The 20261-nt window shown below is 35.8% G+C and overlaps 1 protein-coding gene across 6 annotated transcripts in view; it reads right to left on the minus strand.

Annotated features, from left to right (window-relative positions):
- HECTD1 (HECT domain E3 ubiquitin protein ligase 1) overlaps positions 1-20261 on the minus strand; it is a 92623-nt gene that overhangs the window by 18171 nt on the left and 54191 nt on the right. For 3 of the 6 annotated variants that reach the window (XM_030318875.2, XM_030318880.2, XM_030318876.2), the window contains exons 19-29: positions 19335-19440; positions 17308-17442; positions 16154-16293; positions 15549-15872; positions 14202-14368; positions 13934-14110; positions 9434-10270; positions 8513-8734; positions 4296-4429; positions 2107-2229; positions 375-531 (exon numbers count right to left, since the gene is read on the minus strand). In XM_030318875.2, the coding sequence (XP_030174735.1) occupies positions 375-531; positions 2107-2229; positions 4296-4429; positions 8513-8734; positions 9434-10270; positions 13934-14110; positions 14202-14368; positions 15549-15872; positions 16154-16293; positions 17308-17442; positions 19335-19440 (2522 nt within the window). The remainder of the gene's footprint in view (positions 1-374; positions 532-2106; positions 2230-4295; positions 4430-8512; positions 8735-9433; positions 10271-13933; positions 14111-14201; positions 14369-15548; positions 15873-16153; positions 16294-17307; positions 17443-19334; positions 19441-20261) is intronic. The other 3 variants (XM_030318878.2, XM_030318877.2, XM_030318881.2) reach the window with 3 other exon arrangements.

Below are 20261 nucleotides of genomic sequence, written 5' to 3' on the forward strand. Positions count from 1 at the left end.
ATCATGACCTGAGCTAAAGTCAGATGCTTAATCAACTGAAGCGCCCCATACAACTTTTCAAAATAAAATCTGAACAGGAATAATTCATAGCAGTTCAGATCTAGTGGATTACAGGATACAAACAATCCACCTTTAAATGAGTCTTCCTTTAAAAATTACACAAATACAAAACACAGTGCTTTAAATATACTGTTATTTGCTCCTTTAAAAATAATCTCATTTTTAAGGACTTGTGGCTGATATACAGTTTTTTTCCTGAAAACTTTTACTTATCAACCTGCACATATAAATAGCCACTTACCTTCCTGATTAGATATAACTACCTTCTTTGGTATCTATTAAATTTCAATCACAAAAACTAAAATACACAGTACCTGGGGGCGGAATCTCTAGATCAGTTGTTTGTTGGACATTAGTCCGACCAGGTCTAGGATCAAAAGCAGGAACCAAAGCAGAAAACTGCCGCTTAAGCACATAATCATCATCCCATGTTCTCCGACGTCCTCCTTTAGTTTCATACTCTTCTTCTTCCTATTAAAATAAAATTCCACATACAGACAAACAAGATAAAACTTTTCATTATTACAAAAGTGATGTGCTATCTATTTCTTTTTTTAAGTTGATTTATTTATTTAGGGAGAGAGAGTGTGTGTGCAAGTGAGCAGGGGAGGGGCAGTCAGAGAGGGAGAGAGAGAATCCCAAGCAGGCTCCAGCTGTCAGCACAGAGCCAACATGGGGCTCAAACTCACGAACCCTGAGATTACCTGAACTGAAATCAAAGAGCCAGATGTTTAATCGCCTGAGCCACCCAGGTGCCCCAATGTGCTATCTTTAAAATAAGGTGTATAATAAATACTTCTCTATAGGCATTACACTTCCTTATTTAGCTGTATTTCTTAAACACACAATGAGCCAATATAAACATGTATAGGCACATACATTTCTTAATGATTTAAGCTTACCAAAAAGTAAGTTGCTTTAGTGGTGGTTACATAGAACTACACATGATAAAATGACAAAGAACCACATACATACATTGCACCAATATCAATTTCCTGATTTTGATATTATACTCTAATTAGGTACGATGTAACCACTGGAAGAAATTGGGCAAAGGGCACAAGACTGCCCTAGTATCTTTGCAATTTCCTGTGAATCTGTGAACTTATTATTTTTAAATAAGTTGCTTTTTAAAAAATGAAAACTTTATTACATACTGAATTATATACAAAATATAATGCTAGGAAGTTGCTTTAAATAATGACGGGACAGATAAATCAAACACGTTTGATAAAGTGCTAGTAACCACTAGAATCAGATGATGTGTTAGTGGGATTCCATGCACTATTCTACTTTTAGAATGTTTGAAAATTTCCCTAATGCAAGTTTTGAAGGAACATTTTCTCCTCCCCTTCACTATTACTATCAACAAAAAAAGAGTTCAATGAATTATAGATGTTGCAAATGTCTGATGTAAAAAGTAACAATTATGTATGTACTTAGAGAGACACACATAGCCCCTCATGTTCTGAATACTTAATTAAAATTAACTTTTAGAACAATCAAAGGTATACTTGATAGCTCTGTAGCCAGAACGTTTGGGTTTTAGTCCTAGATCCAAAACTTCTATGTTTGACCTTTACCAATCACTTCATCTGAAAATCAAGACTAATAAGAACCCTCAAAAAGTTGTTAAAAGGTTTTAATTAGTTAATACACTTAAAGTATTGAAAACAGTGCCTAGGACTTAACTAATGATCAATAAATGTTTAGCTAATAGACTAACATTATCTCTACTACTGAAAACTATAAATCTTAGATTATAACAGTTAATCATTTTAATATATGTTCACTGCTACCCAAGGGTCAAGATGAAGGGTTTTCAAACAAGAAACTCCTTTATGCATTATGCCAGAGCAACCATGGACTCTATTTAGAAAACAGAACCCAAGCAGTAAGGGAAATTTCTTTTTGCTAATTCTATCTGGTAGCTAGCTTCTTAACCCCCACCCCAATCTCCATATATTTTTCTAGACATTTTGGTTGATGCCTTGCTCTGAAAGGAAGAAAAATACACTGAAGGGAAGATAACCATTAAGATATTACCTGCTCCCCAATAGGTCGGCTCCCTGCTCCAGCAGGGACTTGTGGCAGCTGCGAGGTGACAGCATGGTGTGTTACATCAGAGCGGGAGCCAGCTCGACGCTGTAGGGATGGACGTCTCAGAATCTGAAATAAGAAAATGTGAACAGACATGTCTAATTATTTAACACCTATATATATCCCCATTCAGACTTAACCTCAAACTATCAGCCCCTATTATCAAAACTATCTTTAAAACACTTCATATTCATTAGCCATCTTCAGAAAATTGAATGCTTTATATTCAACTTACATTGTATACTAACCTTCACAAGAAATATGCTACTGTAATCTGTTTTTAAGTAATATATACTAAAAGCATTTGAGAGTTTTTCACCCCATTAAAACCCAACTTTATGAAATTTTTAAAAATCTACTAAAATTTTATAAAGAGAAATAAAAAATATACAAGTTATAATAAAGGGTATTTGCAGGCAAAAGTTCAGTTTGAAGACAATCATAGTGGTTAGATATTAAGAGTCTAGATCAAACTTTCTAAGTTTGGGTTCCCATTTTTGTACTTAACCTAACTAATTAGGACATGCTTTTGTTTTTTCTATGCTCTACCTCGTAGATGTAAGGACTGATGAAAATAATACACAGATACTGCCTGCAATACACTACGTACTAAAATATAATTATTGTGGAAGAACCATGAAAATTATATTGTTTAGGATTAGTGCAGTTCTTTACACTTTTAAATCAGTCAAAACATCAGCATGTGACATTGTAGTATTTTCCAAATACTGTAAAACCTTGGATTGCAAGTAATTTGTTCTGCCAGTGTTCTGCAAGACAACATTTCTAATAAATTTTAACTTGCTAAACAAGCAATGTCTTGCCATATGACTAGTACATGATGCCAAATGTCACATGATCACAACTGAGTCAATGGTTCTTCTCTCTCACTGTGGATTGGAGATGATCATCTCCCATGCTCGGATGCTTGGTCTCAGGTCGCGGTGTTTGGCAGAAATGTGATTTTTTAGAATGTTGGAAAGTACCCACAACTGGCACTAGTGTATTTGTTGTCACTTCAAAGCACCTATGGACAGTACTTTGCTTTTCCATACAAGCATAAGCTTAGGAATGCTTTGCTTCATTCTAGGTCAGGCTGCCTGCAGATATAGACCCTTTCCTCGGCTGCCTTATTGCCGGTTACATTAAATAGAGTATATGACAAGAGTTTATTAATACTATACTGTAGTCAACATCCATGCAAGTGCATACCATGGCCCCCCTGCAGAAAAAGGTTGAAAAGAAAGGTAGTAAGGAGATGATTACAGTCAAAATTAAGAAGGAAATCATCAAGAAGTACAAACGAGGTAAGCGAGTGGCCGAAACTGCAAGATTTCATAAGAAGTTTACGTCTGCATCTGGTCTACAGATGAGAAGGAGAGAAAGGCAGAGAAATCCCTCATCTCAGTGAGATTAGGGAAATGTGTAAAATGTGGGAAATTGCAAAATTGTGTAGAAAAGCACCACCCGAATAAGGCTATAGCAATGTGAGCAATGAATCTGTTTAACAACAATGCAATGTTACATTTTGTGAAATCCTCAAAAGGAGGCAAAAGCATGTGTCATTGGATAGTTTCCTCGTTAAAGATGCACAAAAAGAAAAAGATTCCATCGAGCCAACAGCAGTGATTCCGTTAGTTCCGTTAGTGACAGTGAAAGTCATCCTGCATAACCCTCCTCTCCCTTGTCTCCCTCACAACAGCCACGAAGGTTTTCAAAGGTAAGTGCAGGTTAATTTATCTTCCTTCTTATTTTGTATTTTCTTTATTATTCTGTATTACATTACAGTATTGTAATCATTTTTTATACGAATATTTCTGGGTTGTGGAACAAATCATCTGAATTTCCATTATTTCTTATGGGGAAATTCACTTTGATATGCAAGTGCTTTGGATTACAAGCATGTTTCTGCAAGGAGTTATGCTTGTAAACCAAGGTTTTACTGTATAACCGATATATTTTCTTTTAAGGGAGAAATGCTCAGATTAAAAGTGCTTTTCTTAATTAACCACGTTTTTCATACTCATGCCATTATTTCCTTGCTTCACAGTTTAACCAGGACTTTGCTTTTCCTCTCTTCATTCCAATTATTAACATCTTATATTAGTTAAGAGAATGGGAGACACTCTCTCTACCATAACCTCCTCGTATTCTTGGTCCTCCTGATTGTCATCTTCATTCTCATCATCTTCCTCATCTGGCTCAGGCAAGTCTTCATCATCATCTAGCTCAGCTAATAGAGTACTGGCACGGCAGCTATCCAGGAAATCTGGAAAAGAAAACCAACAACCTTACTGTCAACACAATTAACAAAGCATGATAAGGTAACTTTGCATATTGGTTTACAAAACAAAAGTAAAATTCAAGACAGACAAGTATAAAGACCACATTTAGCAATGCCACCCTTCTACCAACCACCACGAAGACAAAATGAGTAATACTGGTCACAAGCATGGCAGAAAACAACAGGATAAAGTTTGACCATAAACTAAATCCAAGTCTACAAAATCATAATATAAAAAAAGGTCAGCAGTACGGGCTAGGTTTAAAAATAAGAATCCTATCACCATTCTCTTTATAAGTCACAGGAAGCACAACATGGTGCAAAGAGAACACTTTGGAGTCATTCACTCTCAAGAAATATCTCTATTGAGTACCTACTCTGTTCTAAGAACCGTGATAGGCACCAGATATACATAGTTGTGAACAAAACAGACCTGGTCCGAGCCCCCATGGAACTTATAGGGGAGAGAGACATTTAAAAAACAAACAAATGAATATATAAATAGGAACTGGGGTGCCTGGGCAGTACAGTCGGTTAAGTGTCCAACTCTGGCTCAGGTCATGATCTCACCATCTGTGAGTTCAAGCCCCATGTCAGGCTCTGTGCTGATAGCTCAGAGCCTGGAGCCTGCTTCAAGTTGTGTGTCTCCCTCTTTATCTGCCCCTTCCCCGCTCACACTCTGTCTCTCTCAAAAATAAACATTAAAAAATAATAATCAATCAATAAATAGGAACTGTAAAAGACTGTAGGAAGGAAAAGACAGAATAAAGTTAATCTGAGAGACCTGGGATGTTCATAACTGCTTAAGGACACTACCTATCTACTATGGAGTAACATATGTACCATCTTTCCTATTATCTATATTCCCCCCAACCCCCAATGAAGACTGTATCAGATAAACATGGTCCCACATAATGAAGATGCTGATGAGCTGTTCTTCACAAGAAATGAAAAGAAAAAGTAATAATGAGGCTAAAACAGAAGTTTTTACTGGATACAAAAGAAAAAACAAACTTCTATGGATAAAAAGACACACTCTATATTCCAAAAGAACATTCAGAAGACAATTTATAACTGCTTTGTAGAATCTTCTATCTGCAAACCTCTGAACCAAATACATATTTTTTAAGTCTAATAATTACACAGGACTGAAATTCAATACCTTTTATTAGAAGGCTAGTAGAAGAATGAGGCCCAATACTATAAGCAATTAGTTTCTAAGGCACATATTTTTTTTAACATTTTCATATTCTGGAGTCAGAATGTGTCTTACAAGCAATGGCAAGTCTCAGCTGAATTGTCAACATTTTCTCCTTAGTGACATAAAATAATTATAATTATTGCCATCTTAAATTTGATGAAATATATTACCCTTAACCCATGTAAGGTACCATCCTGCAATTTAGGAGTGGTCCTCATAAATGTGATGTGGTAGTACACACACAAAATCAATTACACTTTTGGTTTATTTTCAAAGGAACATAATCTGACTGAAATTCCATCTCTCACATGTTATAATTCACTGAAGCCAATGGCTTTTTTTTTTTTTACTCATCTTCTTATTTAAACAGCTCCTTATTTCATAGATTTGACCATATCACAGAATCATGTTCCTCGAAACCTAATACGGTAAAAGTTTGCATACATAAAAATTATTCTGTAAGGCAAATGTTACTCTGATCCTTGACAGCAGCACCCTTAAGATAAATCTTCTAGTTTTAGGAATGTAAAAAAAGGAATTTATAATCATGTAACATTAATTTTCAAAAGGCAAATGGGAGCCCTAATACTTTTTTAATATTCTTTACCACCAGCATACCCACAACATTTTTAAGTTTCACATAATCAAGAATTAAAGTTTCAACGAAGTTAACATGTAACCAATGAGTAGGGAGGGGTAGAGGGGCGCCATGAGAAAAACTAGAGTAGAATATAGCTTATTCGATGAATTTACATTACTTTGGTGTAATCATCATCATAATTTTGCTATATACACATTTAATAAGTAAGGTAGATACAGAGAAATGTAATGATCTTCCTAAAACCAGAGAACATCAGATCCAATTCTTGGCTTGAAATAGGGGAGGACACATTCAGAGGAAAACAAACATACATGAAAATAAGATTTACACACTCCATGTTAACTAACTAGAACTTAAATAAAAATTTGAAAAAAAAAGATTTATATAAAAGAGTACTTAAACTGTATCTTCATATAAATGTTCTTTTATTTGAAATTACCAAATTTTATTTATTTATTTATTTATTTATTTATTTATTTATTTATTTATTTTTAAGTGTTTATTTATTTCTGAGACAGAGAGTGAGACAAAGCCTGAGTGGGGGAGGGCCAGAGAGAGGGAGACACAGAATTGGAAGCAGGCTCCAGGCTCCGAGCTGTCAGCACAGAGCCCGACGCAGGGCTCGAACTCACGGACCGCGAGATCATGACCTGAGCCGAAGTCGGACGCCCAACCGACTGAGCCACCCTGGCGCCCCTCAAATTTAATTTTTAAATAGAACAGGCACTGGCATCAAGAATGTATGTATGTATGTATGTATGTATGTATGTATGGTAAAAGATATTCCAAAACAATAATGACGGAAGTGCAACCTTTTTGAAAGGCAATTCAGCAATTACTTCTTTTAAAAATGTATCTTAAGGAAATATACAAAAATACAGTTCAAGATGTGGATTCATAACAATGTTTACGGTAATGAAAGGGTGTGATTTAAAGGTCCAAAATGGAGAATTTATTAAATAACAATTGCATAGTCTAACAGTGGAATATATGGCAGCCACTTCAAACACTGGAGAAATCCATCAAACAATATGAAAATAATTTTACAACGTACTAAGTGAAAGGAGCTGTCTGGAAAGATGATCCCTTTATGGGAAAACCAGAAGAGCCAGGTATAAAGTTCAATCACCAATGGCCAATAATTTAATCACTGTGCTTAAGTCATGAAGCCTCAAAAAACAAACAAACAAACAAACAAAACCCAAAATAGGGGGCTCAGAGAGCTTCCAGGCTGGTAGTGTCCCTAAACACCAAGAGTACAAATGTGCCTGTGCGTGGGACCTTCCTGACCTCACCCTATGCATCTCTTCCATCTGGCTGATCCTGAGTTATATCCTTTTTATAAGAAAAGGGGTAATCCTGTAATAAATAAAATACTTTCCTGAGTCCCGTGAGCTGCTCTAGCAAATTAATTGAAGAGGAGGAGAGGGCCAGAAGAGCCTCCAATTTATAGCCAGTCTTTAGCACAACCTGGCCTTGCAATTAGTGTCTGAAAGGGTGGGGAGATAATGTTATGGGGCTGAGGCTTTTACCTGTGGGATCTGACACTATCTCCAGGTAGTTAATAGTGCCAGAAGTGAGTAACTTGAGTTAAACTGTATGACCCCCCAGATAGTGTCTGAAAACTGCTCAATGTGGGAAAACATTTGGTAATCAGCGGTGGCAGCAGAAAGTGTTGAGAGTAGAGGAGGCACACAGGGGGAGTGTTTTTCCTCTTACATTACAATGTACAAAGAATATCACTTTACAAAGCCTTTTAATCTATTACACTTCTATTCTTCTCTGATAAAGGTGTCAACTATCTTTGTTATGATTCTCCCAATAAAACTTCGTTAGTGGACCAAAAAAAAAGGAGAGCACAGAAGTTCCTAGATACCTGCTTATAATCAGATAATTTAATAGTCCCTTATAGCACTGAGTTTTTTCATCATACATGAAGATGCCATATCTTTAAGAAGAGACAATTACTACTTTCTAATCAAAAGTTAAAACAACATAGCAGAGGGGCGTCTGGGTGGCTCAGTTGGTTGTCTGACTCTTGGTTTTGGCTCAGGTCATGATCTCATGGTTCATGAGTTCGAGCCCCACAACAGGCTGTGTGCTGACAGTGTAAAGCCTGCTTGAGATTCTCTCTCTCCCTTCCTCTTGGCCCTTCCCACACTCTATCTCTCTCTCAAAATAAAAAAATAAACTTAAAAAAAACAGCAGGAAAACATAGTAAAAGCATCACTAAACAAACACCTAAATATTTTAAACTATAACTTACCATATAACGAATATTCTGCTTCCTGACCTGTGTCACTCTCACTGGAGGTTGACGTGAGACTGGTGGTTAAAGTATTACTTAAGGACTGACCAACTGATAAAACTGTTGTTGCTGTGGCTACATTGCTGCTGCTAGTCACACTGGATGTTGACATTGTCACTGTTGATGTGGTACCAGGAGTCGTCAAATTGGGGAAACTCTGAGCACCCATGAGAGGAGAAGCTAAAGATAAAAAATGAAGCAAATCAGGACTGATGAGATTGCATAAACCTTAGAAAAAACTAGGTTGTATATTTAGTAAAAAAGAATGGAATCATGAAACACTAATTATTAAAAAACTGAAAAGCAACAACTTTGGGAACCCAACTGAAATCCAACTACAAGTCCTTGTTTTTACAGCCCTGTTATTTTCCAAGAAATTAAGCCTTGCTTTTTTAGAAAGGGAAACAGGCAATGAATTAATTCCCAGTCATGTTTTCCAAAGGAATTACTTTGACCAGTTAGCTTAAATTAGAATTAAAGGACTTTTAGAAGATAGTAGCAATTTAGGACCTAAGGAAAAGTTAAACCAGTGTGATGCTCTGATTTCAGTTGACTATGATAAAATTTAATAGTCATCTATTTCCTCATGCAGCTGAAGTTAACAATTTATCATAGAAGAGGGAAAAACAGAAGTGTGTTATTGTTTCATCCTTTCAGATTACGAGGTTCTTTATTATACCTGATCTGAATTCTTAAGAGATCACGATTCTATAGAACTTAACTCCATATTCCTAAAGTGCTAAATTTGACGTGGTTGTATGTAACACGGTTAATGATCTAGTTAACGACTGCAGTCAGAACCCACTGAACAAGAAACCCTACTTTGCAATCCCTCAGAGTGGAAAAACCATTGGGTTCCATAAGGAAAAGCTCACTTACTTGCTGTGCTCATCACATTCCTCCCCAAAGTATTAGTGTTGTTATCACTGCTGCTTCGGCTTAGATTCATGTTGTTCGTGGCATTAGTCCGTGCTATGTTTGCCACTCTCCTTACAAAACTCTCCAAGCTAGATGTTTCTCTTGAGGACAGATTAGGTACACTTGCACTAGAGCTCATAGGGGCCCCAGCAGCCAACAAAGAACTTACTGACAGTCTGTTACTTGCTGAAGAGCTAAGGGGTCGTTGTGAAGCTGCTTCTTTATTAGTTAACTCAGACACTGAACTAACATCAGGAGAACTAACACTAACAATTCCCATGGATATTGCACTAGACTCCCCAGGAGTGCGAACAGAACTATCAGGGCCTAACTTTCTTTCAGCATTTTCACTTCCCGTTTCCGCGGTTAAGGTGCTGGTGCTTGCACTGGATGATGACCCTACTTCTGTTTGAGGGACGTTTTCAGCAGATGAAAGAACAACAATTGGTTCATGGACATCAGCTCCTGAAACTATACTGTGTTCCATTACAATTTCTGATCTCCGTTCCGTTTTGGTCGAACCCAAGCTGATGTCGCTGCTACTGGCCACGCTACACACAGAACTGCTGCTTCCTTTTCTACTTGAGGAGCCTGCAGCAGCAGATGTCTTGTCTGGACAGTTGTTTTTCACCAAGCTGCTCCATGATTGCGTTGTGCCTGAAACAGTGGATGAAACAGGTTTGGGTGATGCCACTGTATCAGGGTCGTACCCTGGTGCAAGCTTGAGGTCAAATTTTCCTTCTGCGCCCATACGGTAAGAGTTTGAGCCACCAGCATCCCAGGTGACATCAATCCAGCCTGGAAAGGGACAGGAGTTTGTGAGACCCAGCAGAAAGCAGATAGGAGCGTGTCAGACAGTAGCTCCACAATATGGGATCAGCTTTTCATCAGTGCTGTACTTCTCTGAATTTCTACAGTCATTTAAGGTCTGCCAACTAAAATTAAACTCTTCCTTTTATTTCTCTCATTTCTGAACTGCTTGCTCTGCTGATATCTGAAAACAATGTAAGGGTCATGTTTACATCTACGGGCCTATCTTTTAAGGGGAAGAACTGTTAAAAAACCGTAAACAGATGGACACAAATGGTGAAAGAAATACTGCAAGGTCAGTTAAATAGAGATGAAATCTAAATAAAAAGGTTTTTTAATTGCTAAATAGAACTAGGTAGTCAAATGTTCTTTACAGAAAAAAAGTTCTGACTCACCATTAATTTTTAAGTTTGGGCTAAATCCTAATAATTGGCAAAGAAAATATCCATATATCACTGCATAAATTTTAGGTCACTAGCTCAAATAACACTAAGTTAGCATTTCAATTGTGTTCTCAAAGTTCAGTGGTTACTTGGTTTTCTTATGATTAAGTTTAAAAAATTTAAATACACACAGAAAATTCTGAAAACAAAAATTTTAAAGTATGCTAAGCTCTTTTATTAGAACCTATAAGCTAAATCTAATAATGTGTAAAGAACTAATGAATAGTTCATTATTCATACATATTATACATGATATTCAATGTATATTTACTTGTAAACAATACTTGTTCTTTAAAAAAAAACCAGTAACTTCTAAAAGCAGTAAAATAAATTGCCTATTAGGAAAATAATAAAAATTTTACAATCTTATTTTAGTGTCATAAGCTAACTACTGCAAGGGAAAAACACAACACAAAAAACATGTATTTTTAAAAATATAACCAGTCTTTATACAGTTTGAAGTTAGTTTATGCATACATGCAGGTACCCCCATGCATGTTCACATGTGCACACAACACATAACAAGTTCATGTATATTTATGATGACAGGCTAAGAGGGGTGTAAGTAATACTGAATTACCTGTGGGGATTATATGCTTAGGAGTTCTAGGAGATGAAAACTACCTGCCCCAAATCTACATCACCTAGTTCTGATGAGATTTCAATTGTCTCCATTTAGTCTATATGCTGAAGTAACTTCTGAAGAACCAGCACTATCTCTTCTGCAACATGGAACAGTGTGAATAAAGGCTCAAAAACGTATCCCAATTCCAAATGAAATTAATATTTATACTGCATTAATCAGTCTAAAAATATACTGATAATTTATTTCATAACAATCATCAAGATCTGTAATTGTATGTTTATCGGTTTCATTCAGAAGGCAGGGTATCATACTTTTTTGGGGACCATTGTATATCTGAAGTCCAACAAAGTACATTTACATTGCAGGGACTCTCACATTTGTGGAATACATGAAAAAAATGGATATTCCCACTGACACATAGATTCTTTAGGAAGGATTTAATTGATAATAATGCGGAAAATAATTTTTAAATGTAAACTATTTATATTAGTATTGAGAGTGTAATTAAATTGCTATCTAAGGGGAACCAAGAAAGGACACATACATACTATCCATATAAGTGCATAGGTACAAAACTCTGAGCTCCCACTATGCCCGAAAGACAGGAAAAAAGATAACTAGCCATATTAGAAACAGTTGGTTCAGGGGTGCCTGGCTGGCTCAGTCGGTTGGTAGAGAATACGACTCTTGATCTAGGGGTTGTGAGTTTGAGCTCCATGTTGGATGTAGAGATTACTTAAAAGTAAAATTTAAAGAAAAAAAAAGAAGAAAGAAAAGGAAATCACTGGTTTATTTATAAGCTAAGTACTCTCTCTGACATAAAAATTTTCATGTGAGACTTAATAAGAATGGCCACTTTGGTCGGCCACAATTCTGAACTCTACATTAGATTAGCAAAAGTAAGCTTTTCTTACATACTAAATTCTATAATTAAGATTCCCATTTTCCTAGACAGCTGCTTCAGCTGACTGCAGCATGAGAAAAATAAACTGCATTCATATAGCCCCAACTAGCTAACACACTTAAAAGCCCAAACAATTTAGGAGAAATGGAATATTAACGGAGTATTATTAAGATGTCTAAAAAACATTTAAAATTTCTGGGTTGGGGCGCCTGGGTGGCTCAGTCGGCTGGGCGTCCGACTTCAGCTCAGGTCATGATCTCACAGTCTGTGAGTTCGAGCACCACATCAGGCTCTGTGCTGACAGCTCAGAGCCTGGAGCCTTCTTCAGATTCTGTATCTCCCTCTCTCTCTGCCCCTCCCCTGTTCATGCTCTGTCTCAATAATAAATTTAAAAAAACATTAAAAAAATTTTTTTTTAGTTTCTGGGTTGAAGGTACTAATGTCATCTCAACTATTACTGGTTTTTATGAACTTTGGCAGTTACATATATGTTCATTCACCATAACCCTGCTAAAATGGCAATGATTTGCAATTAGAGTATAACTATATAGAAATACATTAGGTAGTAAGGTAATTCAAGGAATAGAACCTTAAAAACAATAAAATCAAGAGTTTATTTAGGTAAATAAATGCCCAGAGCACACAGAACATGAGTATATTAAGATATTAAATGTTTATTCACTCTCCTAAGCACTGTCACCTTTATTATAGCTCTTTAAATATTTGGTGTAAGAATATGAATATTTTACTCCTTTTTGTTTTTAATGCCAAGCAAAATTCTTAAGAACACACTACTAGCTAAGCAAATTATCTGCTAATAAATCAGCCTTTTAAGTTATAAGGAAAGAATTAGCCATTATGAGTTGCTTCTGGGAGTTAAAAGCAATTGATTAACAGGATATGGACTTCTCTAAAATCCACAGCATCAAAAGTTTAAAATGAACTTGATTTAGGGGCGCCTGGGTGGCTCAGTCAGTTAAGCGTCTGACTTCAGCTCAGGTCATGATCTTAGGGTTCGTAAGTTTGAGCCCTGCATCAGGCGCTATGCTGACAGCTCAGAGCCTGGAGCCTGCTTCACATTCTGTGTCTCCTTCTTTCTCTGCTCCTCCCTGGCTCATGCTCGCTTGCTCGCTCTCTCTCTCAAAAATAAATGTTAAAAAAATTTTTTTAAATCAACTTGATTTAAACAACAACCCTTACCTTATAAAATATCAAAGTTTAAAATCCAAAGAAATGTTAGTAGGCTGAGAAGCATTATGAACGTTATCTTACAATCTACTAATAAACAAAGAGGCTACAATTCTTATTCTATTCTTTATTGAAAAACAGTAACTAAAGATGTTAATACTTTTTCTTCTACATGACTGAGTATAAAAAAAATGACTGCCTGATTCCCATCAGGCTAACAAGTGTAAGCAATTAAAGATCTATGGAAACTTACAAATAATAGACAAAAAAAATGCAGAAAATGTGTCTTTAGAATATTCAACTTATACTAGCTTATTAATCACTTCAAAATATTAGCAAGAAGTTCCAAATCAAAACAGAAAATAAAATTTTCCCTTAATACTAGGTAAATGATTTTTCATTTTTAATGTTCTTCTACATAGTGCCAGGACATTCATAAAATGTGTAAACTATCCCAAAAAGAACCAAAGAAAAACACTCTGTTATTTAATACTCCATTTTTACACTACAAATGCTAAGTACCTACTCACCATTATGCAGTTCTCCTGTGACGGTACCTTCTCCCTGTGGGCTGCCATCCTGATCTCGCCATTTCCAATCAAGGCCTCTGATCACACGTGCCCCTGGAACCATGTATTTCAGAACCTGGGAGCGTACTAGACGTCTTTGTCTTCTAAGATTAGCTTCTGCTTCCTTAGCTGCTTTTCCTGTAAAATAGAAATTAGAAAACTATAAACAAGTCACTTTTTATAAATCAAATTGTTCCAGTAAGTGAAAAACCTGCTAACATCTCTTTACCTAGCTGGTCTTCACATACTCCATTTACAGTGCCATAAAGTTCGAATCCAGATAGTGAAAGGTAGTGGGTTTGTCCACTGGCATTCTTCCCCATCTGTTTAATTCTCACATGTCGCCACCCTTGTTTCTCATCCTTTGGTGGATCAAGAGGCCAGGTTGCTGTTGACCTGTGAAGGTGTTAGGGAAAAACTGGTGTAATGTTTTAAAGCAGATGGGGAAGATTTTTTACATAATAGAGATCTACTGAAAAACCAACTTCTACATTCAGTCTACAGTTTGTTACACAAGAAGCAAGAAAGCAAAGGAGAACAACAACCATCAAGAACATAAGTTAAAGATGGTATGTTTAAATGTATACTATTAATGACTTATAACACTAAATGATTTATGATTAATACAATCCAAGAAATAAGAAATTTTATGAGTAACAAATATGCTTGAAAATTTTATAATGCTTGAAAATTTAAAGCTTGAATATATTATATGCTAATTAACTTGGATGTAAATTAAAAAATAAAAATAAATAACAAAAGAAAAAAAAGAAAAAATTATCCGTTAATCCTAAAGATAAGGAGTTCCTTCCATACTACATTAAATGCAGAAATTAATTTAACTCCATGCCCTATACTCCCCTCAAAATTAAAACTTATTAGAACTAAAATTTTTAGAAGTACTTTCTGCCTTCAAAAAAATAACATACGATCGGGGCGTCTAAGTGGCTCAGTTAAGTATCTGACTCTTCATTTCATGATGTTACAGCTGTAAGATCAAGGCCCACATTAGGCTCTGTCCTGGACATGGAGACTGCTTGAGCTTCTCTCTCTTTTTCTCTCTCCCTCTCACTCTGCCCTTCCCTGACCACCCCCAAACTCTCAAAAAAAAAAAAAAAAAAAGACTAAAAAAATAATACATGATCAACCTATAAAATTTAGGAAAAGAGACATAATTAAAAAAAGAAAACTTTAAGTCAGGCACAATTCTACAACAAGCAATAGCTACTGTTAATTTGGAAAACATACACATATATCATGTACACATATGAAGAGTTTAGTAAAAAACTAATTCCATTTTTTTGTTTTTATTAGTGTGCTATATATACACATATATTTCAATTCCTTTTTAAATAAATAGGCTCAATGTTCTACTTGTATTTAATCTAAAGCTGCTAAAGTTCTGGCAAAATTATTATTTCAAAGTTTTAATATTTAAATTATAGTATCAAGTGATGTTTTTAAAAAAATCTTGCTTCAATATTCCATAAAGAAGAGAGCTCTAAGGGTATACAATTATAAAAATAAACAAAGCTCTTTACTGAGTTTTTCAATTTGCAAAGACTCCTCAACTAACCCTGGTTCATTGAGACTGCAGTCATCAACATGGGTATACAAAGAAGTCCAGTTCTGTCCATCTTTGGATACCTGGAAAACCCAATTTCTCAGTGCAGACCTTCCATAACCACGAGCATGACGAAGTGTATATGCTGATGGTATCACCCAGAGACCCAGATCTATGGCAAACCAGGCATTCTTATCATCATTGCTGTGGCAATTTAAAGCTGAATTATCACGACTTAGTATGTCTTCTAAGCGGCCATAAGGTAGATTTCTTCCTTCTGATGATGTTACTACTACAAGTCCATAAGCAGCTGGATTCACCCATTCATATGCAGTTCTAAATAAAATAAAAAAAATTAAGTAGTTAACACTACTAAAATAATGTATTTTGTTCATATTGGTTTTCCACATAAAACTGTATTAATTTTTAAAAATCCTACAATTGACAATTTAGATTTTTTTCTTCATAAAACATAACTGAGATAGTCTTAAATTTAATCTCTAAGACAAAAAATCCTTAAACTGAAAGACACTCAGAGTAGTTAATAATTTTACTCTACTACCAAGAATTTTTTACCAGGTGAATGTTTTCACTCTACATTAAATAGCATGACTTACTTGGCATTTGTCCCAATCCAGTAAATGATTCCATTTTCATCAAAATCATGCTGGTGCCGAAATATAAAATTTTGGCCCTCTCTTAATTTTCGAACAAAAACAAATGAAGATCGGTCAAAATCATACCACTGCTTTGCTACCTACACCAAAGAAAATACAGGAGACACTCACCTTAATAGGGCTATTTTCAAATGCACTGCCCACTTTTTCCTGTTCCTTCAATGTGATTTATTTTATTATAACAAATACTCATTAAAGAATATATGGGGGAAAAAAACCAGAAAGATACAAATTTCTACAACCAAAGTACCCCACACTATTCATATGATACACTACTTCTTTGGTCCATTATTTCAACTGATAGAGTAAAAAACATCTGATCATACTGTACCATAACATTTTTTAGCAGTTTTTATATTTATACATTTTATTTTTTTTTTTTTAATTTTTTTTTTTTAAACGTTTATTTATTTTTAGGACAGCGAGAGACAGAGCATGAATGGGGGAGGGGCAGAGAGAGAGGGAGACACAGAATCGGAAACAGGCTCCAGGCTCTGAGCCATCAGCCCAGAGCCTGACGCGGGGCTCGAACTCACGGACCGCGAGATCGTGACCTGGCTGAAGTCGGACGCTTAACCGACTGCGCCACCCAGGCGCCCCTATATTTATACATTTTATATAGCTACATAACATTCAAATAAATGGAAATAATTATAAACCTGATACTCCTTTTTGACTAGCATCAAGGTTTTGTTCACTATTTTAGTGACAAATGACACTAAAATGACTCCAATACACATCTTTACAAAGAAACCATTTGTAGTATACAAAGATTATTTTCCTAGAATAGAGTCCAGGGGTGCCCAGTAGCTCATTTGGGTGAGCATCCAACAATTGATTTCACTTCAGTGAAGATCCCAGAGTTGTGAGAGTGAGCCCCTTAAGATTCTCTCTCATTCTCTCTGTCTCTGTCTCTCTCTCTCCCCCCACCCACACACACACACATACACAAAGAACAGACTCCAAAAAATGGAATTACTAGGTCAAACCTTGTATTACCATAAATCTACACACATATTTCCCTAACTACTTTTCTAAAAGATTAAACCACAGCAGAGAATGCCTATTTCACCATGGCCTTGCCAAAAACTCACCATTTTTAAGAGATACTGTTCCAGAGATTCAACTGTAGCTAAGGGTTCCATCTTCAACATCCTGCCAGTCCTGTCTATCAATGCAGTTTCACCAGGTGCACGTTCCAACCGAAATCTTAATCTTCTTGTAAGTATCTGTGCAAAAATTATCAAAATGCTTCAGAAAATACACTGTTTTTCTCTTAGAATTATAAAAGTGAGACATGTTCTCAATAGTAATTGAGAATTATAAAAGTACAACCATAAAAGGATAAATGTCTGTTTTCTATTAATTTTTTTTAAAGAATCACTGAATAAGTGACACTGGCTTTCAAGAAAGAAACAAAATTAACTACATACGCAGATAATTTCTAAACAACTTCAAATATACATGGTTTAAAGAAATCATAAAATAACTTAAGTAATGCATTTCTTACAAGTTGCAATTTTCCAGTTAAGTTAAAAAAAAAAGTGGCCATTTAGCTAATTTATTTCTTTAAAGATAGTCATAGATTATTTGATATATTCTAATAAACTTTCTTTTTTTTTTTAAGGTAGGCTTTATGCCCAATGTGGGGCTTGAACTCATGACCCCAAGATGATGAGTTGCACGCTCTACCAACTGAGCCAGCCAGGCATCCCTATGGCTAATCAACTTTTAAAAACACATAATAGCTATCAATCCAATACATTTTGGTAAGAAAGTAGGAAACTAGCAATTTAGGTAGTTTCATTGCTGTTTAAACCTTAACTAGTTCCTACAGACGCATAATCAAATACTTATATGGACATGTGGGTAGCAATTTAGACTGCAAAATTAACATACAGCATATTACTAGCTTTCCTGTCTTTTTACTTTGCACAGTCTCCTAAAATGAGAAGTGCATAATAAAAGATGTTGGTGCTCCTAGGACTGTATAAGGAGAATTTCCAGCCACTGAGACTTATCTGCCTCGTTTACTTATCAAGGGTAAAGCCTTCAAAGGATGCACTGTGGCATCTGGCTAGCTGAGTCGGTACAGCATCCAACTCTTGGTCTTGGGCTTTTAAGTTCAAGCTCCATGTTGGGTATAGATATTACTTAAAAATTTTTTTAAATAATAAAGTAAATAAAAACAATGTGCCACAAAGGCCCTTACCCTTCTTTACTATTTTACCTAAAATTAAACACAAAGTAGAACTTGACATCACATTTAATCTAACACCATGTCAGGCTTATAACATACTTTAACTCCCTAGACAAGCTCTCTAGTCTGGGAAACTAGTGGCTTTGGTAACATTCCTGGGTTCTTGGGGGTATGGCAAGATTTTTGCCCTAGAACACACTGTCTTGGCAAATACAGATTCTTAGTTACTTATTAAAGGCTTTATTTGAAAGAGAAAGCTTTCTATTCCATGCAGTGCAATGCAGGATAGGTTGGATAAAGGCAAGATTGAGCCAAAATGACCAGCTAAGGAATTCTAAAGTAACCTACAGAAGATGTAATTTCTGTCTATTCATATCTGCATACCAGATACTAAGAAAAGAATAAAGGAATGAATGAATGTGAATGTCAACCAAAAAACATTTAGGAAAATAATAAACGTTTTAGAAAACCCATTGACAGATTTCCCACAGAATCAATAATAGCTAAGGCAGGCCATCTGGCTTTAACCAATGACATTAAAAAAAAAAAGAAAAAAAAAAAAAAAAGAAAGCAGGAAAAAAACTGTCCTTGAAGTATTCTCACACTTTCTCATCTGCTGATACACATAGAAATGAAAGGACTTAACTCCTAATTCTAGAACAAAAGGACCTATTTATTTCCTGCCTTTTCCACTGATAGTCTTTTTCCACTTACCACTGATCAAGTATGATTTACAATAAACATTTACTGAAAACCCATAGTGATTTGATCAAATTAAAAATTGAAATATTAATAATTCAAGAGTCATTAAAAAAACCAATCAAGTGGCTTTAGGGTTAGTCTTCAATGAGTAAGCAGAATCATTACAGACTGCCCTTAAATGTATTCAGCAATAATAGTGCCTGCACTTTTCCTGGTTACCTGCAGGTTATACGTAGATCCAGGTGTATCATACAAATGGAGAGGGAGACGTTCAATAGATTCAAGTACAGCTATTAACTTCCGAATTAATGCAACTGCTGGTCGACTATGAAGAAAAAAAATTGAGAGTGTTTATATAATTTCATACCCAAGTTCATAGAGAAACTGCAGTAACCAACCTCATGTAGACCCCTAGTTTCTTTATGAGTGTAAAGAGAAGTTTAATTTTCTATTAGACTAAATCTAAGCAAGCAAAGATACTCTCATAACTCAATTTCCTTCATTTAAGAATAAAATATTTCAGGGCGCTTGGGTGGTTCAGTTGGTTAAGGATATGACTCTTTTTTTTTTTTAATTTTTTTTTTTTTAACGTTTATTTATTTTTGAGACAGAGAGAGACAGAGCGTGAACAGGGGAGGGGCAGAGAGAGAGGGAGACACAGAATCTGAAACAGGCTCCAGGCTCTGAGCTGTCAGCACAGAGCCCGACGCGGGGCTCGAACTCACAGACCGTGAGATCATGACCTGAGCCGAAGTCGGACGCTTTAACCGACCGAGCCACCCAGGCGCCCCAAGCATCTGACTCTTGATCTCGGCTCAGGTCATGATCTCAGGGTCATGAGATCAACCCCTGCACTGGGCTCTCCTCTGAGTGTGGAACCTGCTTGGGATTCTTTCCCTCTCTCTCTGTCCCTCCCTGGCTTGCATGTGCATGCTCTCTCTCTCTTTGTCACAATCAATAAACAAGTAAATAATAAAATATTTCATTTACAAGACTTATCAACTGCATTCAAGGTAGACATGCAATTTATTTTTTAAAGTTTAAACAATTTTATTATTTAGTATTTGATACATATAAAAATATACAAAGCAGCAAAGTTTGGAAAATGGTATTATTTGTTAGCAAGGCAACACTGGTGTAATGCTT

The sequence above is a fragment of the Lynx canadensis genome, chromosome B3, assembly GCF_007474595.2.
Source record: "Lynx canadensis isolate LIC74 chromosome B3, mLynCan4.pri.v2, whole genome shotgun sequence".
NCBI lineage: Eukaryota > Metazoa > Chordata > Mammalia > Carnivora > Felidae > Lynx > Lynx canadensis.